Source organism: Echiichthys vipera (assembly GCF_963691815.1).
Source record: "Echiichthys vipera genome assembly, chromosome: 1".
Lineage (NCBI taxonomy): Eukaryota > Metazoa > Chordata > Actinopteri > Perciformes > Trachinidae > Echiichthys > Echiichthys vipera.
The window spans coordinates 41,070,651-41,088,823 of NC_139826.1; the positions used below are offsets into that span (position 1 = coordinate 41,070,651).

The 18,173-nt window shown below is 47.8% G+C and overlaps 1 protein-coding gene across 1 annotated transcript; it reads left to right on the forward strand.

Annotated features, from left to right (window-relative positions):
• Positions 1 to 1,023: 1,023 nt before the first annotated feature.
• LOC310952360 (uncharacterized protein) lies at positions 1,024 to 16,483 on the forward strand (the record flags this gene model as incomplete). The annotated part of the gene is made up of 9 exons (XM_083920954.1): positions 1,024 to 1,058; positions 7,249 to 7,387; positions 12,350 to 12,410; positions 12,495 to 12,564; positions 12,883 to 12,960; positions 14,299 to 14,361; positions 14,452 to 14,526; positions 16,188 to 16,198; positions 16,316 to 16,483. Exons 2-9 carry the CDS (start codon positions 7,254 to 7,256, stop codon positions 16,481 to 16,483), a joined length of 660 nt encoding a protein of 219 aa, XP_083777080.1. The 5' UTR covers positions 1,024 to 1,058; positions 7,249 to 7,253.
• Between the last annotated feature and the right edge of the window lie 1,690 nt (positions 16,484 to 18,173).

Consider the following 18,173-nt stretch of genomic DNA (forward strand, 5'->3'; position numbering starts at 1 on the left):
TAGTGCTGGTCCTGGTCCTGGTCCAGTCGTTGGTGGAAGTAGGTTTGGACTTCATTAGTGCTGGTCCTGGTCCTGGTCCAGTCGTTGGTGGATGTATGTTTGGACTTGGTTAGTGCTGGTCCTGGTCCTGGTCCAGTTGTTGGTGGAAGTATGTTTGACTTTGTTAGTGCTGGTCCTGGTCCTGGTCCAGTCGTTGGTGGAAGTATGTTTGACTTTGTTAGTGCTGGTCCTGGTCCTGGTCCAGTCGTTGGTGGATGTATGTTTGGACCAGGACCAGGCTGGGACTGGACCAGCACTAACCAAGTACAGTCATTGGTGGAAGTAGGTTTGGACTTCGTTAGTGCTGGTCCTGGTCCTGGTCCTGGTCCAGTCGTTGGTGGAAGTAGGTTTGGACTTTGTTAGTGCTGGTCCTGGTCCTGGTCCAGTCGTTGGTGGAAGTAGGTTTGGACTTCATTAGTGCTGGTCCTGGTCCTGGTCCAGTCATTGGTGGAAGTAGGTTTGGACTTCGTTAGTGCTGGTCCTGGTCCTGGTCCTGGTCCAGTCATTGGTGGAAGTAGGTTTGGACTTTGTTAGTGCTGGTCCTGGTCCTGGTCCTGGTCCAGTCGTTGGTGGAAGTAGGTTTTGACTTTGTTAGTGCTGGTCCTGGTCCTGGTCCTGGTCCAGTCGTTGGTGGAAGTAGGTTTGGACTTTGTTAGTGCTGGCCCTTCTTTATGGGTTTTAGGGAGTCCATATAAGCGCTGGGATGGGGGGGTGGGGGGTACTCAATAGAGCACTAACGAAGTCCAGACCTACTTTCACCAACGACTGCCTCCCTAACGACGGTCGTTGGCACTTGGAGCACAAAGGGTTCCAGTGACATCATCGGCCTGTGAGAGGTTAAAGACCCAGTTAGTTGGACCAGTTGCAGCCAGGTCCTGGTCCTGGTCCAGAACTGATGAAGCATCATAGATGAGAGTTGAAACGTCTTTTTGTTTGTTTGTTTGTTTGTTTGTTTGACAGGCGTCACTCAGGATGATTAAAGTGCTCCGACTCTCGCTGAGCTGAACTGAGACAACGAGGTAAATATCTGCAACGTTCACATGTTGTTGTTTAAACAGGAAGTGACATCATCACACAACACACCACAGATATAAACATGTAAGCCGTCATGGATCCACCAGGTGCAGGTTCAGACTGTCATGGATCCACCAGGTGCAGGTTCAGACTGTCATGGATCCACCACCAGGTGCAGGTTCAGACTGTCATGGATCCACCACCAGGTGCAGGTTCAGACTGTCAGGGATCCACCAGGTGCAGGTTCAGACTGTCATGGATCCACCTCCAGGTGCAGGTTCAGACTGTCATGGATCCTCCAGGTGCAGGTTCAGACTGTCATGGATCCACCAGGTGCAGGTTCAGACTGTCATGGATCCACCTCAAGGTGCAGGTTCAGACTGTCATGGATCCACCTCCAGGTGCAGGTTCAGACTGTCATGGATCCACAAGGTGCAGGTTCAGACTGTCATGGATCCACCACCAGGTGCAGGTTCAGACTGTCATGGATCCACCACCAGGTGCAGGTTCAGACTGTCATGGATCCTCCAGGTGCAGGTTCAGACTGTCATGGATCCACCAGGTGCAGGTTCAGACTGTCATGGATCCACCAGGTGCAGGTTCAGACCGTCATGGATCCACCAGGTGCAGGTTTAGACTGTCATGGATCCACCAGGTGCAGGTTCAGACTGTCATGGATCCACCAGGTGCAGGTTCAGACTGTCATAGATCCACCAGGTGCAGGTTCAGACTGTCATGGATCCACCAGGTGCAGGTTCAGACTGTCAGGGATCCACCAGGTGCAGGTTCAGACTGTCATGGATCCACCAGGTGCAGGTTCAGACTGTCATGGATCCTCCAGGTGCAGGTTCAGACTGTCATGGATCCACCAGGTGCAGGTTCAGACTGTCATAGATCCACCTCAAGGTGCAGGTTCAGACTGTCATGGATCCACCTCAAGGTGCAGGTTCAGACTGTCATGGATCCACCAGGTGCAGGTTTAGACTGTCATGGATCCACCAGGTGCAGGTTCAGACTGTCATGGATCATCCACCAGGTGCAGGTTCAGACTGTCATGGATCCACCTCCAGGTGCAGGTTCAGACTGTCATGGATCCACCAGGTGCAGGTTCAGACTGTCATGGATCCACAAGGTGCAGGTTCAGACTGTCATGGATCCACCTCCAGGTGCAGGTTCAGACTGTCATGGATCCACCTCCAGGTGCAGACTGTCATGGATCCACCTCCAGGTGCAGGTTCAGACTGTCAGGGATCCTCCAGGTGCAGGTTTAGACTGTCATGGATCCACCAGGTGCAGGTTCAGACTGTCATGGATCCTCCAGGTGCAGGTTCAGACTGTCATGGATCCTCCAGGTGCAGGTTCAGACTGTCATTGATCCACCAGGTGCAGGTTCAGACTGTCATGGATCCACCTCCAGGTGCAGGTTCAGACTGTCATGGATCCTCCAGGTGCAGGTTCAGATTGTCATGGATCCTCCAGGTGCAGGTTCAGACTGTCATGGATCCACCAGGTGCAGGTTCAGACTGTCATGGATCCACCTCCAGGTGCAGGTTCAGACTGTCAGGGATCCACCAGGTGCAGGTTCAGACTGTCAGGGATCCACCACGTGCAGGTTCAGACTGTCATGGATCCACCTCCAGGTGCAGGTTCAGACTGTCATGGATCCACCAGGTGCAGGTTCAGACTGTCATGGATCCACCAGGTGCAGGTTCAGACTGTCATGGATCCACCTCCAGGTGCAGGTTCAGACTGTCATGGATCCACCAGGTGCAGGTTCAGACTGTCATGGATCCACCAGGTGCAGGTTCAGACTGTCATGGATCCTCCAGGTGCAGGTTTAGACTATCATGGATCCACCACCAGGTGCAGGTTCAGACTGTCATGGATCCTCCAGGTGCAGGTTCAGACTGTCATGGATCCACCTCCAGGTGCAGGTTCAGACTGTCATGGATCCACCTCCAGGTGCAGGTTCAGACTGTCAGGGATCCACCAGGTGCAGGTTCAGACTGTCATGGATCCACCAGGTGCAGGTTCAGACTGTCAGGGATCCTCCAGGTGCAGGTTTAGACTGTCATGGATCCACCAGGTGCAGGTTCAGACTGTCATGGATCCTCCAGGTGCAGGTTCAGACTGTCATGGATCCTCCAGGTGCAGGTTCAGACTGTCATTGATCCACCAGGTGCAGGTTCAGACTGTCATGGATCCACCTCCAGGTGCAGGTTCAGACTGTCATGGATCCTCCAGGTGCAGGTTCAGATTGTCATGGATCCACCTCCAGGTGCAGGTTCAGACTGTCATGGATCCACCAGGTGCAGGTTCAGACTGTCATGGATCCTCCAGGTGCAGGTTCAGACTGTCATGGATCCACCTCCAGGTGCAGGTTCAGACTGTCATGGATCCACCTCCAGGTGCAGGTTCAGACTGTCATGGATCCACCAGGTGCAGGTTCAGACTGTCATGGATCCACCTCCAGGTGCAGGTTCAGACTGTCAGGGATCCACCAGGTGCAGGTTCAGACTGTCAGGGATCCACCACGTGCAGGTTCAGACTGTCATGGATCCACCTCCAGGTGCAGGTTCAGACTGTCATGGATCCACCAGGTGCAGGTTCAGACTGTCATGGATCCACCAGGTGCAGGTTCAGACTGTCATGGATCCACCAGGTGCAGGTTCAGACTGTCATGGATCCATCTCCAGGTGCAGGTTCAGACTGTCATGGATCCACCTCCAGGTGCAGGTTCAGACTGTCATGGATCCTCCAGGTGCAGGTTCAGACTGTCATGGATCCACCTCCAGGTGCAGGTTCAGACTGTCATGGATCCACCAGGTGCAGGTTCAGACTGTCATGGATCCACCAGGTGCAGGTTCAGACTGTCATGAATCCACCACCAGGTGCAGGTTCAGACTGTCATGGATCCACCACCAGGTGCAGGTTCAGACTGTCATGGATCCACCAGGTGCAGGTTCAGACTGTCATGGATCATCCACCAGGTGCAGGTTCAGACTGTCATGGATCCACCTCCAGGTGCAGGTTCAGACTGTCATGGATCCACCAGGTGCAGGTTCAGACTGTCATGGATCCACAAGGTGCAGGTTCAGACTGTCATGGATCCACCTCCAGGTGCAGGTTCAGACTGTCATGGATCCACCTCCAGGTGCAGACTGTCATGGATCCACCTCCAGGTGCAGGTTCAGACTGTCAGGGATCCTCCAGGTGCAGGTTTAGACTGTCATGGATCCACCAGGTGCAGGTTCAGACTGTCATGGATCCTCCAGGTGCAGGTTCAGACTGTCATGGATCCTCCAGGTGCAGGTTCAGACTGTCATGGATCCTCCAGGTGCAGGTTCAGATTGTCATGGATCCTCCAGGTGCAGGTTCAGACTGTCATGGATCCACCAGGTGCAGGTTCAGACTGTCATGGATCCACCTCCAGGTGCAGGTTCAGACTGTCAGGGATCCACCAGGTGCAGGTTCAGACTGTCAGGGATCCACCACGTGCAGGTTCAGACTGTCATGGATCCACCTCCAGGTGCAGGTTCAGACTGTCATGGATCCACCAGGTGCAGGTTCAGACTGTCATGGATCCACCAGGTGCAGGTTCAGACTGTCATGGATCCTCCAGGTGCAGGTTTAGACTATCATGGATCCACCACCAGGTGCAGGTTCAGACTGTCATGGATCCTCCAGGTGCAGGTTCAGACTGTCATGGATCCACCTCCAGGTGCAGGTTCAGACTGTCATGGATCCACCTCCAGGTGCAGGTTCAGACTGTCAGGGATCCACCAGGTGCAGGTTCAGACTGGCATGGATCCACCAGGTGCAGGTTCAGACTATCATGGATCCACCAGGTGCAGGTTCAGACTGTCAGGGATCCTCCAGGTGCAGGTTTAGACTGTCATGGATCCACCAGGTGCAGGTTCAGACTGTCATGGATCCTCCAGGTGCAGGTTCAGACTGTCATGGATCCTCCAGGTGCAGGTTCAGACTGTCATGGATCCTCCAGGTGCAGGTTCAGACTGTCATGGATCCTCCAGGTGCAGGTTCAGACTGTCATTGATCCACCAGGTGCAGGTTCAGACTGTCATGGATCCACCTCCAGGTGCAGGTTCAGACTGTCATGGATCCTCCAGGTGCAGGTTCAGATTGTCATGGATCCTCCAGGTGCAGGTTCAGACTGTCATGGATCCACCAGGTGCAGGTTCAGACTGTCATGGATCCACCTCCAGGTGCAGGTTCAGACTGTCATGGATCCACCTCCAGGTGCAGGTTCAGACTGTCAGGGATCCACCACGTGCAGGTTCAGACTGTCATGGATCCACCTCCAGGTGCAGGTTCAGACTGTCATGGATCCTCCAGGTGCAGGTTCAGACTGTCATGGATCCATCTCCAGGTGCAGGTTCAGACTGTCATGGATCCACCTCCAGGTGCAGGTTCAGACTGTCATGGATCCTCCAGGTGCAGGTTCAGACTGTCATGGATCCACCTCCAGGTGCAGGTTCAGACTGTCATGGATCCACCAGGTGCAGGTTCAGACTGTCATGGATCCACCACCAGGTGCAGGTTCAGACTGTCATGGATCCACCACCAGGTGCAGGTTCAGACTGTCATGGATCCACCAGGTGCAGGTTCAGACTGTCATGGATCCACCAGGTGCAGGTTCAGACTGTCATGTATCCGCCTGCAGGTGCAGGTTCAGACTGTCATGGATCCTCCAGGTGCAGGTTCAGACTGTCATGGATCCACCAGGTGCAGGTTCAGACTGTCATGGATCCACCACCAGGTGCAGGTTCAGACTGTCATGGATCCACCTCCAGGTGCAGGTTCAGACTGTCATGGATCCACCTCCAGCTGCAGACTGTCATGGATCCTCCAGGTGCAGGTTCAGACTGTCATGGATCCACCAGGTGCAGGTTCAGACTGTCATGGATCCACCAGGTGCAGGTTCAGACTGTCATGGATCCACCTCCATGATCCGTAGTAAAAACTCTTTGCTCCGTCTGTTACATTAACTTCCTGTAGAGGAGGCACTAGCACCAATGTAGCGGCATTAGCACCAATGTAGCAGCGTTAGCACCAAAGTAGCGCCGTTAGCACCAACGTAGCGCCGTTAGCACCAATGTAGTGGCATTAGCACCAATGTAGCACCGTTAGCACCAACGTAGGGGCGTTAGCACCTACGCAGCGGCGTGCTCCGCTTAGATTGCTTCTCTGTCGCTGACATCAAAGTTCATAGCAGTTGAACTTTGACCTTTCAAAAGCTCAACCAATGACAGCATCACAGCAGGTTTGTGACGAGGCAGTTTACCAGCTAACGGTTGCTACAATGCTAACAGTGAGCTAGCGGTTTACTGGGTCTCTGCACTCGACCTCACGGTGAGACCAGAGCAGGAAGCTGATCATGTGACGGCCCCTTTAGGCCTCCGTAGACCAACAGGCATTAGGAGACGCAGCTGCCCTGACCAATATGGCCGCCATGTTTACGCAGCGGTTACGTTTACAGCAGCAGCCAATGAGACGTCTACATGGAGGTTGCCCATGACAACACACAGCATGTTTGATCCAGATACTGAATCCACTGAATGACTGGAGGGTGTGTGTGTGTGTGTGTGTGTGTGTGTGTGTGTGTGTGTGTGTGTGTGTGTGTGTGTGTGTGTGTGTGTGTGTGTGTGTGTGTGTGTGTGTGTGTGTGTGTGTGTGTGTGTGTGTGTGTGTGTGTGTGTGTGTGTGTGTGTGTGTGTGTGTGTGTGTGTGTGTGTGTGTGTGTGTGTGTGTGTGTGTGTGTGTGTGTCATGTTTGCACACCGCCCGTGTCTTTGAGCGTCAGGTTCAAAAGAGGTGAACTTTGTATTTGAGGACAAAGTTGAAGTGAAAGAGACAAAAGAAGAAAAGTGTATGTTTGGGGCTCAGAGGCAGAACTGGGGCTCTGACCTTTGACCTTCCTCCTCTTCCTCCTCTTCTTCCTTCTCTTAAGGTGACGATCAAGTTTAGACGACTAAAGGAGACCGTTAAGTTCAGACCGTTTCCCATAATCCCTTGCAGTGAGTGCAGCTCTGAGGTGTTGTTGAGGGTCGACCACGCCGTCTGTAAACTTCAACACATTCCTGTTCCTCTCTCTGTGTCTCTCTCTCTCTCTCTCTCTCTCTCTCTCTCTCTCTCTCTCTCTCTCTCTCTCTCTCTCTCTCTCTCTCTCCATCAGGGATCATGGCGGCGGGGGAAGCAGAGGTCAGCGGGTCGTGGTTCCTGTCGTCAGGAGCCGTCGCTTTCTTCATCGTCGTCTTCATCGTCGTCCTCGTCCTCTCCATCTACCTCACCACTCTGTGCAGCGAGTGCAGCAGGTCAGCGCCATTTAAGAGTCCGTCTGTGTGCGGGTTAGCTTAGCTTAGCTTAGGTTAGTTAGCTTAGTTTAGTTTAGGTTAGTTGAGGTAAGTTTAGGTCAGCTTTGTTTAGGTTAGTTTGCTTAGTTTAGGTTAGTTTAGTTTAGGTTAGTTTGATTTAGTTTAGGTTAGGTTAGTTTAGGTCAGGTTAGCTTCGTTTAGTTTAGCTTAGCTTAGGTTAGTTGGCTTTGTTTAGTTTAGGTTAGTTAGCTTAACTTAGTTTAGGTTAACTTAGTTTAGGTTAGCTTCGTTTAGGTAAGCTCAAGTTTAGGTTAGTTTAAGTTTAGGTTAGTTTATTTTATTTTAGTTTGGTTTAGTTTAGGTTAGTTTGGTTTAGTTTAGGTTAGCTTCGTTTAGTTTAGTTTGGTTTGGTTTGGTTTAGTTTAGTTTAGTTTAGGTTAGTTTAGCTTAGTTTAGTTTAGTTTGGTTTGGTTTGGTTTAGTTTAGGTTAGTTTAGCTTGGTTTAGTTTAGTTTAGTTTACTTAAGGTTAGGTTAGTTTAGGTTAGTTTGGTTTAGTTCAGGTTAGCTTTAGTCTAGGTTAGCTTCGTTTAGGTTAGCTTAGCTTTGTTTAGTTTAGTTTGGTTTGGTTTAGCTTTGCTTCGCTTAGTTTAGTTGATTTTAGTTTAGTTTAGCCTAGTTTAGTTTAGTTTAGCCTAGTTTAGTTTAGTTGATTTTAGCTTAGTTTAGTTTAGCTTAGTTTAGTTTAGCCTAGTTTAGCTTAGTTTAGTTTAGTTTAGCTTAGTTTAGTTTAGCCTAGTTTAGCTTAGTTTAGTTTAGTTTAGTTTAGCTTAGTTTAGTTTAGCTTAGTTTAGTTTAGATTAGTTGATTTTAGTTTAGTTTAGTTTAGTTTAGCTTAGTTTAGTTTAGCTTAGTTTAGTTTAGATTAGTTGATTTTAGTTTAGTTTAGCCTAGTTTAGTTTAGGTTAGTTTAGTTTCACTTAGGTTGGTTTAGTTTAGTTTTAGTTTAGATAGATAGATGGATGGATGGATGGAGGACCACTAAGACACCCACCTTCGTCTCCCCTCCCAGAAACCTGAAGTTCACATCCAGACCTCCATTACGTCTGGTTTTTCAAAATAAAGCGCTAACAAAGAGAACACTGTGTCCACAGAACAGACGCATTCAAAGGTCCCGTCAGCGTTATCAGGATGTTTGAATGTGTTCAGCATGAACGAGCTGCTCCTCAGCTGTGACATCGACTCATTTGACTGCAGGGCTCATCGCCATGGCAACGCTAATAAACTTTATCACGAATAAGGAAACCTTTGTTTTGTCTCTATGACAAGTTAATTATCTCCAAACTTTTATTTTTATGGATTCTTTTTATTTTAATAATGTTTTGGTACGAAGGGAAAAAAGGAGAGTGACAATTGTTTATGAATAAAATTAAATATTATATATAATATATATAATTATATATATTAACAAACATGATAATAATAATTACAGAAGAGGGAATAAAGTTATTAAAGTTATTTTAGAAACTTTAAAACAAATCAATAAATACACAAAAGTTTAGTTGAGTGTCAATGGAAAGACAGTGACAAGAATAATAAGATAAATATAATATATAGTAAAATAATAATTATTTTTATAAGACAAATAAAATAACAATAATATAATAAAATATGAAATAATATAACTATTATTTTTAAAGCAAAATTAAATAATAATAATAAAATAATAAAATGCTTTTTTAAAAGAAAAAGGAAAATAACAATAATATAATATAATATATAATAATCCAATTATTCATTTTTAAGAAAAAATATTATTAAAGTAATAATATAATACTTTTAAAAAATTAAAAAATATTGATAAAATAATAATATAATACTTTTTAAAAAAATTAAATAATATTGATAAAATAATAATATAATACTTTTTAAAAACAATGAAATAATATTGATAAAATAATATAATACCTTTTAAAAAAATTAAACAATATTGATAAAATAATAATATAATACTTTTTTAAAAAAATTAAATAATATTGATAAAATAATAATATAATCTTTTTTAAAGAAAAATAATAATGATAAATAAAAATAAATATAATAATCTCTTTTCATCAAGAAAATGAGCTGAAATAAAAATAATAAAGGAACTAAAGTGTAAAAAACGACAGACTCTGGATGCAAAAGTTGAACGTGTGACAGTTCTTGAACGAACAGCGAGCGTTTGTTCAGGAGGAGGATCCTCAGTCGTGTTTGCTCAGGATGACTCAGCTTTACTGTCCCAGAGTTACAGAAGTGAAGCAAACATCAGCGACACACAGAGAACCAACAGTTTATATATAAATACAGTCTGAACCCAGAGAGACTCAGCTTTACTGTCCCAGAGTTACAGAAGTGAAGCAAACATCAGAGACACACAGAGAACAGCTGATAAATACAGTCTGAACACAGAGAGACGGTGACACAGACAGGATACATGAACTGCACTGCTGCACAAAAGCAATGCATATGTATAAAATGCATAAACTAATAATAAAAGACTAGAAAAGTGCTACTTCTGTTTGAATTTAATAACGTTTCCATGAATAAAAACAAACCTAGGTCATAATTAGAGGGTCCTTTGCACAAAAGTAGGTTTTTTTATTGGTTTATTTTGATGATCACACTCTGGTTATTATCCTCTGACACAAGAATCATTTCAACTTGACTGGGGTCAGGACTCATTTCCAGGTCGGGAATGAGTCCTGACCCCAAGTGAGGAGTTCAAGGACCTCAGGATCATGTTCATGAGTGAGGGGACGATGGAGCGTGAGTTTGGCCGGAGAATCAGAGCAGCGGGGACGGAGCTGCAGTCGCTCTACCGCACCGTTGTGATGAAAAGAGAGCTGAGGAAGGCAAAGCTCTGGATCTACCACTCAGTCCTGGTTCCTACCCTCACCTGTGGTCATGAAAACTGGGTCAGGACCCAAAGAACCAGGTCCAGGTCAGGACCCAAAGAACCAGGTCCAGGTCAGGACCCAAAGAACCAGGTCCAGGTCAGGACCCAAAGAACCAGGTCCAGGTCAGGACCCAAAGAACCAGGTCCAGGTCCAAGCGTGTGAAATGTGTTTCCTCAGGAGGGGGTCTGGAGTCTCCCTTAGAGAGAGGGGGAGAAGTTCAGCATCCGTGAGGAACTCGGAGTAGAGCCGCTGCTCCTTTGTGTTGAAAGGAGCCAGTTGAGGTGGTTCAGGATCATCTGGTAAGGATGAACCCTGGGCGCCTCCCTAGGGAGGTGTTCCAGGCACGTCCAGCTGGGAGGAGGCCTCGGGGAAGACCCAGGACCAGGTGGAGAGATTAGATCTCCACACTGGCCTGGGAACGCCTCAGGATCCCCCAGTTAGAGCTGGTTAATGTGGCCCGGGAAAGGGAAGTTTGGGGTCCCTGCTGGAGCTGCTGCCCCTGAGACCTGATCCAGGATCAGAGGCTGAAGATGAGATGAGATAAAAAAAATAAATAATAATAATTGAATTTAATATCTTCACCAAATGAAAGTGTGCATTTAAATGTGTATTAAACTACAAACCGTGAGTTTTGAACTATATTTACACTTATGTGTGGTTGTGTCGCACATATTCGTCCCCACTGTCAGATATTTGTAAAAGCAAAAACAATCAGGCAACGACCAGGGCAGCTACTTTCCTGAGGACCCCGTTTTAAACCACTGCACGCTTCGATCCACTCAAGCTCCTGTTTCCTCTGAAACGTGTTCATGTTTTTAGACCCTGCTCCTGTCGGCCTGTCTCTGTGTATAAATGTAAACTTTAAAGAAGAGAAGAAGAAGAAGCAGCTACTGACTAGAACTCTTGTGAAGAACTCTTAAGGTTTTTGTCACCACTGTCAGACGTAACTGAGGGCGCCCTCCCACTGTGCCTCCGTCACAGGTTAGAGCACCCTCCCACTGTGCGTCCGTGATGACCTCGGAGTTTTTGTGCGTCTTGTCGACTGTTTTTGAATCTTTTCATCGACCAAATCTGCAGTAAACACTCCACCTCCGCATCACACCAACGTGAACCTTTCACCGCCATTGTTTGAAATGTCCGCGCATGGTCCCTCCTTCTTTTTTCTACGTCCCAACAGGCGCACAGGAAATGACCTCAGAGCCGCCGTAGGCCTCCTGCTCGTACATGTGCGCATGCTCGTGCTCGTACACGTGCAAACGTGCTTTACTAAAGCCCACCTCTCCCAAACGGGCCGTGGACGGCAAGCGTGCCGCTCCTAGACGTGGTACGGTTGCACTCACACTGGTCAAAGGAACCAGACTTTAGCCGTGACACGTGCTGGGGCACGGGACGGAGGCACAGTGGGAGGGCGCCCTGAAGGTTCCTCACCGGAGGCTGTTTCAGGTCCTTCAGATGGTTCAGGTCCTTAAGATGGTTCAGGTCCTTAAGATGGTTCAGGTCCATCAGATGGTTCAGGTCCTTAAGATGGTTCAGGTCCTTAAGATGGTTCAGGTCCAGATGGTTCAGGTCCTTAAGATGGTTCAGGTCCTTCAGATGGTTCAGGTCCTTAAGATGGTTCAGGTCCTTAAGATGGTTCAGGTCCTTAAGATGGTTCAGGTCCTTAAGATGGTTCAGGTCCATCAGATGGTTCAGGTCCATCAGATGGTTCAGGTCCATCAGATGGTTCAGGTCCTTAAGATGGTTCAGGTCCTTAAGATGGTTCAGGTCCATCAGATGGTTCAGGTCCATCAGATGGTTCAGGTCCATCAGATGGTTCAGGTCCTTAAGATGGTTCAGGTCCATCAGATGGTTCAGGTCCATCAGATGGTTCAGGTCCATCAGATGGTTCAGGTCCTTAAGATGGTTCAGGTCCATCAGATGGTTCAGGTCCTTAAGATGGTTCAGGTCCATCAGATGGTTCAGGTCCAGATGGTTCAGGTCCAGATGTTTTTGAGTTGACCCGGTTCGTCACTGTTTGTTTTCCAGACGCTCGTTTGATCTGCGAGACACTGAGGCCGACAAAGACCCGTCATCTCTCATCAGAGTGGTAAGAGACTCGGACCTGCGACACAGAGACGCCGTCGGTCCCCGGTTCTGCAGAATAAACCTTCAGTGTGTCGTTGATTGACAGGTGAAGCTGGAGGACGCCATGGTGGCGAGAGAGAACCCGATGATCAGCGAGATCCAGAAAGATGAAAAAGGTCCCTCATCGTTTCACCTGTGATATTAATATTAGATCTGTGCAGAACTGTGAATTAACTGTGTGTGTGTGTGTGTGTGTGTGTGTGTGTGTGTGTGTGTGTGTGTGTGTGTGTGTGTGTGTGTGTGTGTGTGTGTGTGTGTGTGTGTGTGTGTGTGTGTGTGTGTGTGTGTGTGTGTGTGTGTGTGTGTGTGTGTGTGTGTGTGTGTGTGTGTGTGTGTGTGTGTGTGTGTGTGTGTGTGTGTGTGCCCGCGTGTGTGTGTGTGTGTGCGTGTGTGTGTGCCCGTGTGTGTGTGTGTGCCCGTGTGTGTGTGTGTAGGGTTTAATCCCAGTGAAGGCAGCCCTGTGTCTTTTACTCCATGGAGGAGCCACCTGGGGGCGCCACAGACCCAGCAGAGTGAGTCGGCGCGTGTGTGTGTGTGTGTGTGTGTGTGTGTGTGTGTGTGTGTGTGTGTGTGTGTGTGTGTGTGTGTGTGTGTGTGTGTGTGTGTGTGTGTGTGTGTGTGTGTGTGTGTGTGTGTGTGTGTGTGTGTGTGTGTGTGTGTGTGTGTGTGTGTGTGTGTGTGTGTGTGTGTGTGTGTGTGTGTGTTAGTGTTAGCTTCACCCTGAAGTTAGCATCACCCTGAAGATAGCTTCACCCTGAAGATAGCTTCACCCTGAAGATAGCTTCACCCTGAAGGTAGCATGGCCCTGAAGTTGACATCACCCTGAATATGGCATCACCCTGAAGGTAACTTCACCCTGAAGATAGCTTCACCCTGAAGGTAGCATGGCCCTGAAGTTAGCATCACCCTGAAGCTAACTTCACCCTGAAGATAGCTTCACCCTGAAGGTAGCATGGCCCTGAAGTTAGCATCACCCTGAAGTTAGCTTCACCCTGAAGTTGGCTTCACCCTGAAGTTGACTTCACCCTGAAGTTAGCATCACCCTGAAGTTAGCTTCCCCCTGAAGTTAGCATCACCCTGAAGTTAGCTTCACCCTGAAGTTAGCTTCACCCTGAAGTTAGCATCTTCCTGAAGTTGACATCACTCTGAAGATAGCTTCACCCTGAAGGTAGCTTCACCCTGAAGTTAGCTTCACCCTGAAGTTAGCATCTTCCTGAAGTTGACATCACCCTGAATTTGGCATCACCCTGAAGCTAACTTCACTCTGAAGATAGCTTCACCCTGAAGTTAGCATGGCCATGAAGTTAGCATGGCCCTGAAGTTCGCATCACCCTGAAGTTAGCTTCACCCGGAAGTTAGCTTCACCCGGAAGTTAGCATGGCCATGAAGTTAGCATGGCCCTGAAGCAAGAATCGCCCTGAAGTTAGTATCACCCTGAAGTTAGCATCACCCTGAAGTTAGCATCGCCCTGAAGTTAGCTTCACCCTGAAGTTAGCATCAGCCTGAAGTTAGCATCAGCCTGAAGTTAGCATTGTTCCCTCTACAAACAGCCGACTTGATGACGTTTGAAGCGTAGAAGTAAAGAGCTGACGGTCGACTTTAAGCCCCCCGCCCTCTCGCTTCACCTGGATTCTCTTTTACGGCGCGATGACGGTTTGTTTAGCCACTTGTTAGCAAACGCCGTTTTAAAGACACCCAGAAGCTTCAACATTCACCAGTGGAGGATTCACTGACCGAGTTTAGAACGGGGGCAGAACAGGAAGTGACTGATTTCAGGGTTTAGGACTCGTTCTGCAGAACTCTCTTTCTCCCGTGCAGATGTTTGAACCGTCGTGTCTCTGTGTCCTCAGGTGTCCAGAGCAACGGCAGCGCGGCCGTGATGAAAACAGGACCTGATTCTGAAGCTGCTGCAGGTATTTTTGCTTTTCATTGTTGATGCTGGAGATCAGAAACTGTGTGACTACATTTCCCATGATGCTCTATTCCAACTGATCTGTGTTCAGGGTCAAATCCTGAAGAGGAAAACAGCGTCTCAGTCCCTGCGTGGAGGAGCCACCTGGGGGCGCCGCAGGACCAGGGTCAGTGTCTCTGCTTTTATTTAACACACACACAAGAAGAACCACAAACATGCGTGTTTGTGTGTGATGAGAGCAGAAACTATTAGTTAGTTTTCAAGCAAGAATAGCAAAGATTTGCTGATTTTACAGCTTCTTTAATGCAACAATTGTTTCTTCAATCGTACAAAACAGATTTCCAGTTCTCTTGAGGTTTGCAACAATTAAACAGTTTGCTGAAAATTTGCTCAACAGTTGAATAGAAACACAATGAATGTGATAAAAGACCACTGGCATGCACAGGTGGGAGGACCCCCCCCCCCCCCCAAAGTGTCCTCTAGGAGCCTAAATGTGTGCTAAAGTGTCCTCTAGGAGCCTAAATGTGTGTTAAAGTGTCCTCTAGGAGCATAAACGTGTGCTAAAGTGTCCTCTAGGAGCATAAACGTGTGTTAAAGTGTCCTCTAGGAGCATAAACGTGTGTTAAAGTGTCCTCTAGGAGCATAAACATGTGTTAAAGTGTCCTCTAGGAGCATAAACGTGTGCTAAAGTGTCCTCTAGGAGCATAAACGTGTGTTAAAGTGTCCTCTAGGAGCATAAACATGTGTTAAAGTGTCCTCTAGGAGCATAAACGTGTGTTAAAGTGTCCTCTAGGAGCATAAACATTTGTTAAAGTGTCCTCTAGGAGCATAAACGTGTGCTAAAGTGTCCTCTAGGAGCATAAACGTGTGCTAAAGTGTCCTCTAGGAGCATAAACATGTGTTAAAGTGTCCTCTAGGAGCCTAAACGTGTGTTAAAGTGTCCTCTAGGAGCCTAAACGTGTGTTAAAGTGTCCTCTAGGAGCATAAACGTGTGTTAAAGTGTCCTCTAGGAGCATAAACGTGTGTTAAAGTGTCCTCTAGGATCATAAACGTGTGTCAAAGTGTCCTCTAGGAGCATAAACGTGTGCAAAAGTGTCCTCTAGGAGCATAAACGTGTGCTAAAGTGTCCTCTAGGAGCATAAACGTGTTAAAGTGTCCTCTAGGTGCATAAACGTGTGCTAAAGTGTCCTCTAGGAGCATAAACGTGTGCTAAAGTGTCTTCTAGGAGCATAAACGTGTGTTAAAGTGTCCTCTAGGAGCATAAACGTGTGTTAAAGTGTCCTCGAGGAGCATAAACGTGTGCTAAAGTGTCCTCGAGGAGCATAAACGTGTGTTAAAGTGTCCTCTAGGAGCATAAGCGTGTGTTAAAGTGTCCTCTAGGAGCATAAACGTGTGCTAAAGTGTCCTCTAGGAGCATAAACGTGTGTTAAAGTGTCCTCTAGGAGCATAAACGTGTGTTAAAGTGTCCTCTAGGAGCATAAACGTGTGTTGAAGTGTCCTCTAGGAGCATAAGCGTGTGTTAAAGTGTCCTCTAGGAGCCTAACGTGTGTTAAAGTGTCCTCTAGGAGCATAAACGTGTGCTAAAGTGTCCTCTAGTAGCCAAAACGTGTGTTAAAGTGTCCTCTAGGAGCATAAACGTGTGCTAAAGTGTCCTCTAGGAGCATAAACGTGTGCTAAAGTGCTCTCTTCAGTGGTGAGCCCTCGATACTTGTGCCCTTTTTCTTCCTTTTGGCCCCTGCCCCTCTTAAAGTGTGTGCACGGCCCTGTGAAAAACATAAATAGAAATTGACGTCTTAGTAATAATGAGCAGATGTGTCTGTCCTGTAGATCTGAACCACGTCTACCAAACCATCGGAGGAGGAGGAAGAGAGGAAGGAGGAGGAGGAGGAGGAGGAGAGGAAGGAGGGCAGAGCAGCGGTGATGGTGACGTGTCATCACCACCACCGACCAATCAGGAGCAGAGCACTCGCTCTGCGGCGGAGGGGGCTTCAGTGTACGCACGAGTCAGCAAGAAGGTGAGGCCGGCCACGCCCCCTGCCCACGCACCTGAGGAGGAGGAGGAGGAGGAGGAGGGGGAGGCTTCACCTCCGCTGCCGGGCAGGAAGACACAGCTGGAGGGATGAAGGTGATGATGATGATGATGATGATGAGGATGAAGGACATGAAGGAGCTAAAGGACACGACTAAAGACTAAAAATGGAGGAACTCGAGGATGAAATCTGAACAAGAGATGAAAGAAAAGATAAAAGACAACAAAGATGAAACACACTAAAAAATATGAATATGAAATTAATAATAATTCACACGTAGCGTCTCCGTCGAGGTCCGTTCTCTAACTTGATCCAATCGTCTCCATCTTGTCTTTGACTCCGCCTCCTTTCCTCTGACCAAAAAAGGGCATGTACGTGATGTTGGGGGGAGGGGCGTACGTCCATCTGGCTGACGTTTACCTCCGAGGAGAAGTGAGGGCCAGAGGCTAGCTGTCACTCAAGAGGCCACGCCCCTAATTATTCATAAACTTTAACCTCCAATAAAATAAAAACTAGCCCCTCCCCCTCAGTGTTGTCATGGAGATCTGAGCTAAACACACAGACTAGAATGTTCTTTTGTCCTTAAACAGGTTTAATGATGCTGTGTAAACGGCCTGTTTAACATGGGGCTCAATGAGAAACTGCTCTGTTATGAAACCTGCCCCTAGTGGACACTCAGAGAACTGGCGCTGACGGAGTTCCTGATCGGATCAAACAGGACCTAACACGTGTCGCGGCGTGCTCCCAAAAGTTACCAGGACGAACATCGATCCATTTCGTTTGTTTTCATTGAAGCATCAAAAACACAACGATCAGAATCAGACGTCCTGAATTTGAACCAAACACCGAAAACGGTGGAAACTACATTTCCCATGATGCAAATGGAACATGACATCATCAGGGTCATCTCATCTCATCTCATCTCATCTCATCTCATCTTCAGTCTCTGATCCTGGATCAGGTCTCAGGGGCAGCAGCTTTAGCAGGGGACCCCAAACTTCCCTTTCCCGGGCCACATTAACCAGCTCTAACTGGGGGATCCTGAGGCGTTCCCAGGCCAGTGTGGAGATCTAATCTCTCCACCTGGTCCTGGGTCTTCCCCGAGGCCTCCTCCCAGCTGGACGTGCCTGGAACACCTCCCTAGGGAGGCGCCCAGGGTTCATCCAGACCAGATGATCCTGAACCACCTCAACTGGCTCCTTTCAACGCAAAGGAGCAGCGGCTCTACTCCGAGTTCCTCACGGATGCTGAACTTCTCCCCCTCTCTCTAAGGGAGACTCCAGACCCCCTCCTGACCCCCTCCTGACCCCCTCCTGAGCCTCCTGAGGAAACACATTTCACTTCTATAAAAATCAAACTTGCTGCAGAGAGACGATCCGTACACTTCCTTTATCACGTGTTTCATGATATTTATACTTTTATATTCTCTGTGTTTCACTGTTTTAAGTCTAAACTCTTTGATTTATGGTTCAATAAAGTTCACATGACAAAAACAATCGGGGGTAAATCTCATTGTTTTAAAGGTGTTTATCCTCTGGGGAGCACGAACGGTGTTTATCCTCTGGGGAGCACAAACTGTGTTTATCCTCTGGGGAGCACGAACGGTGTTAATCCTCTGGGGAGCACAAACTGTGTTTATCCTCTGGGGAGCACGAACGGTGTTTATCCTCTGGGGAGCACAAACTGTGTTTATCCTCTGGGGAGCACGAACGGTGTTTATCCTCTGGGGAGCACAAACTGTGTTTATCCTCTGGGGAGCATGATCTGTGTTTATCCTCTGGGG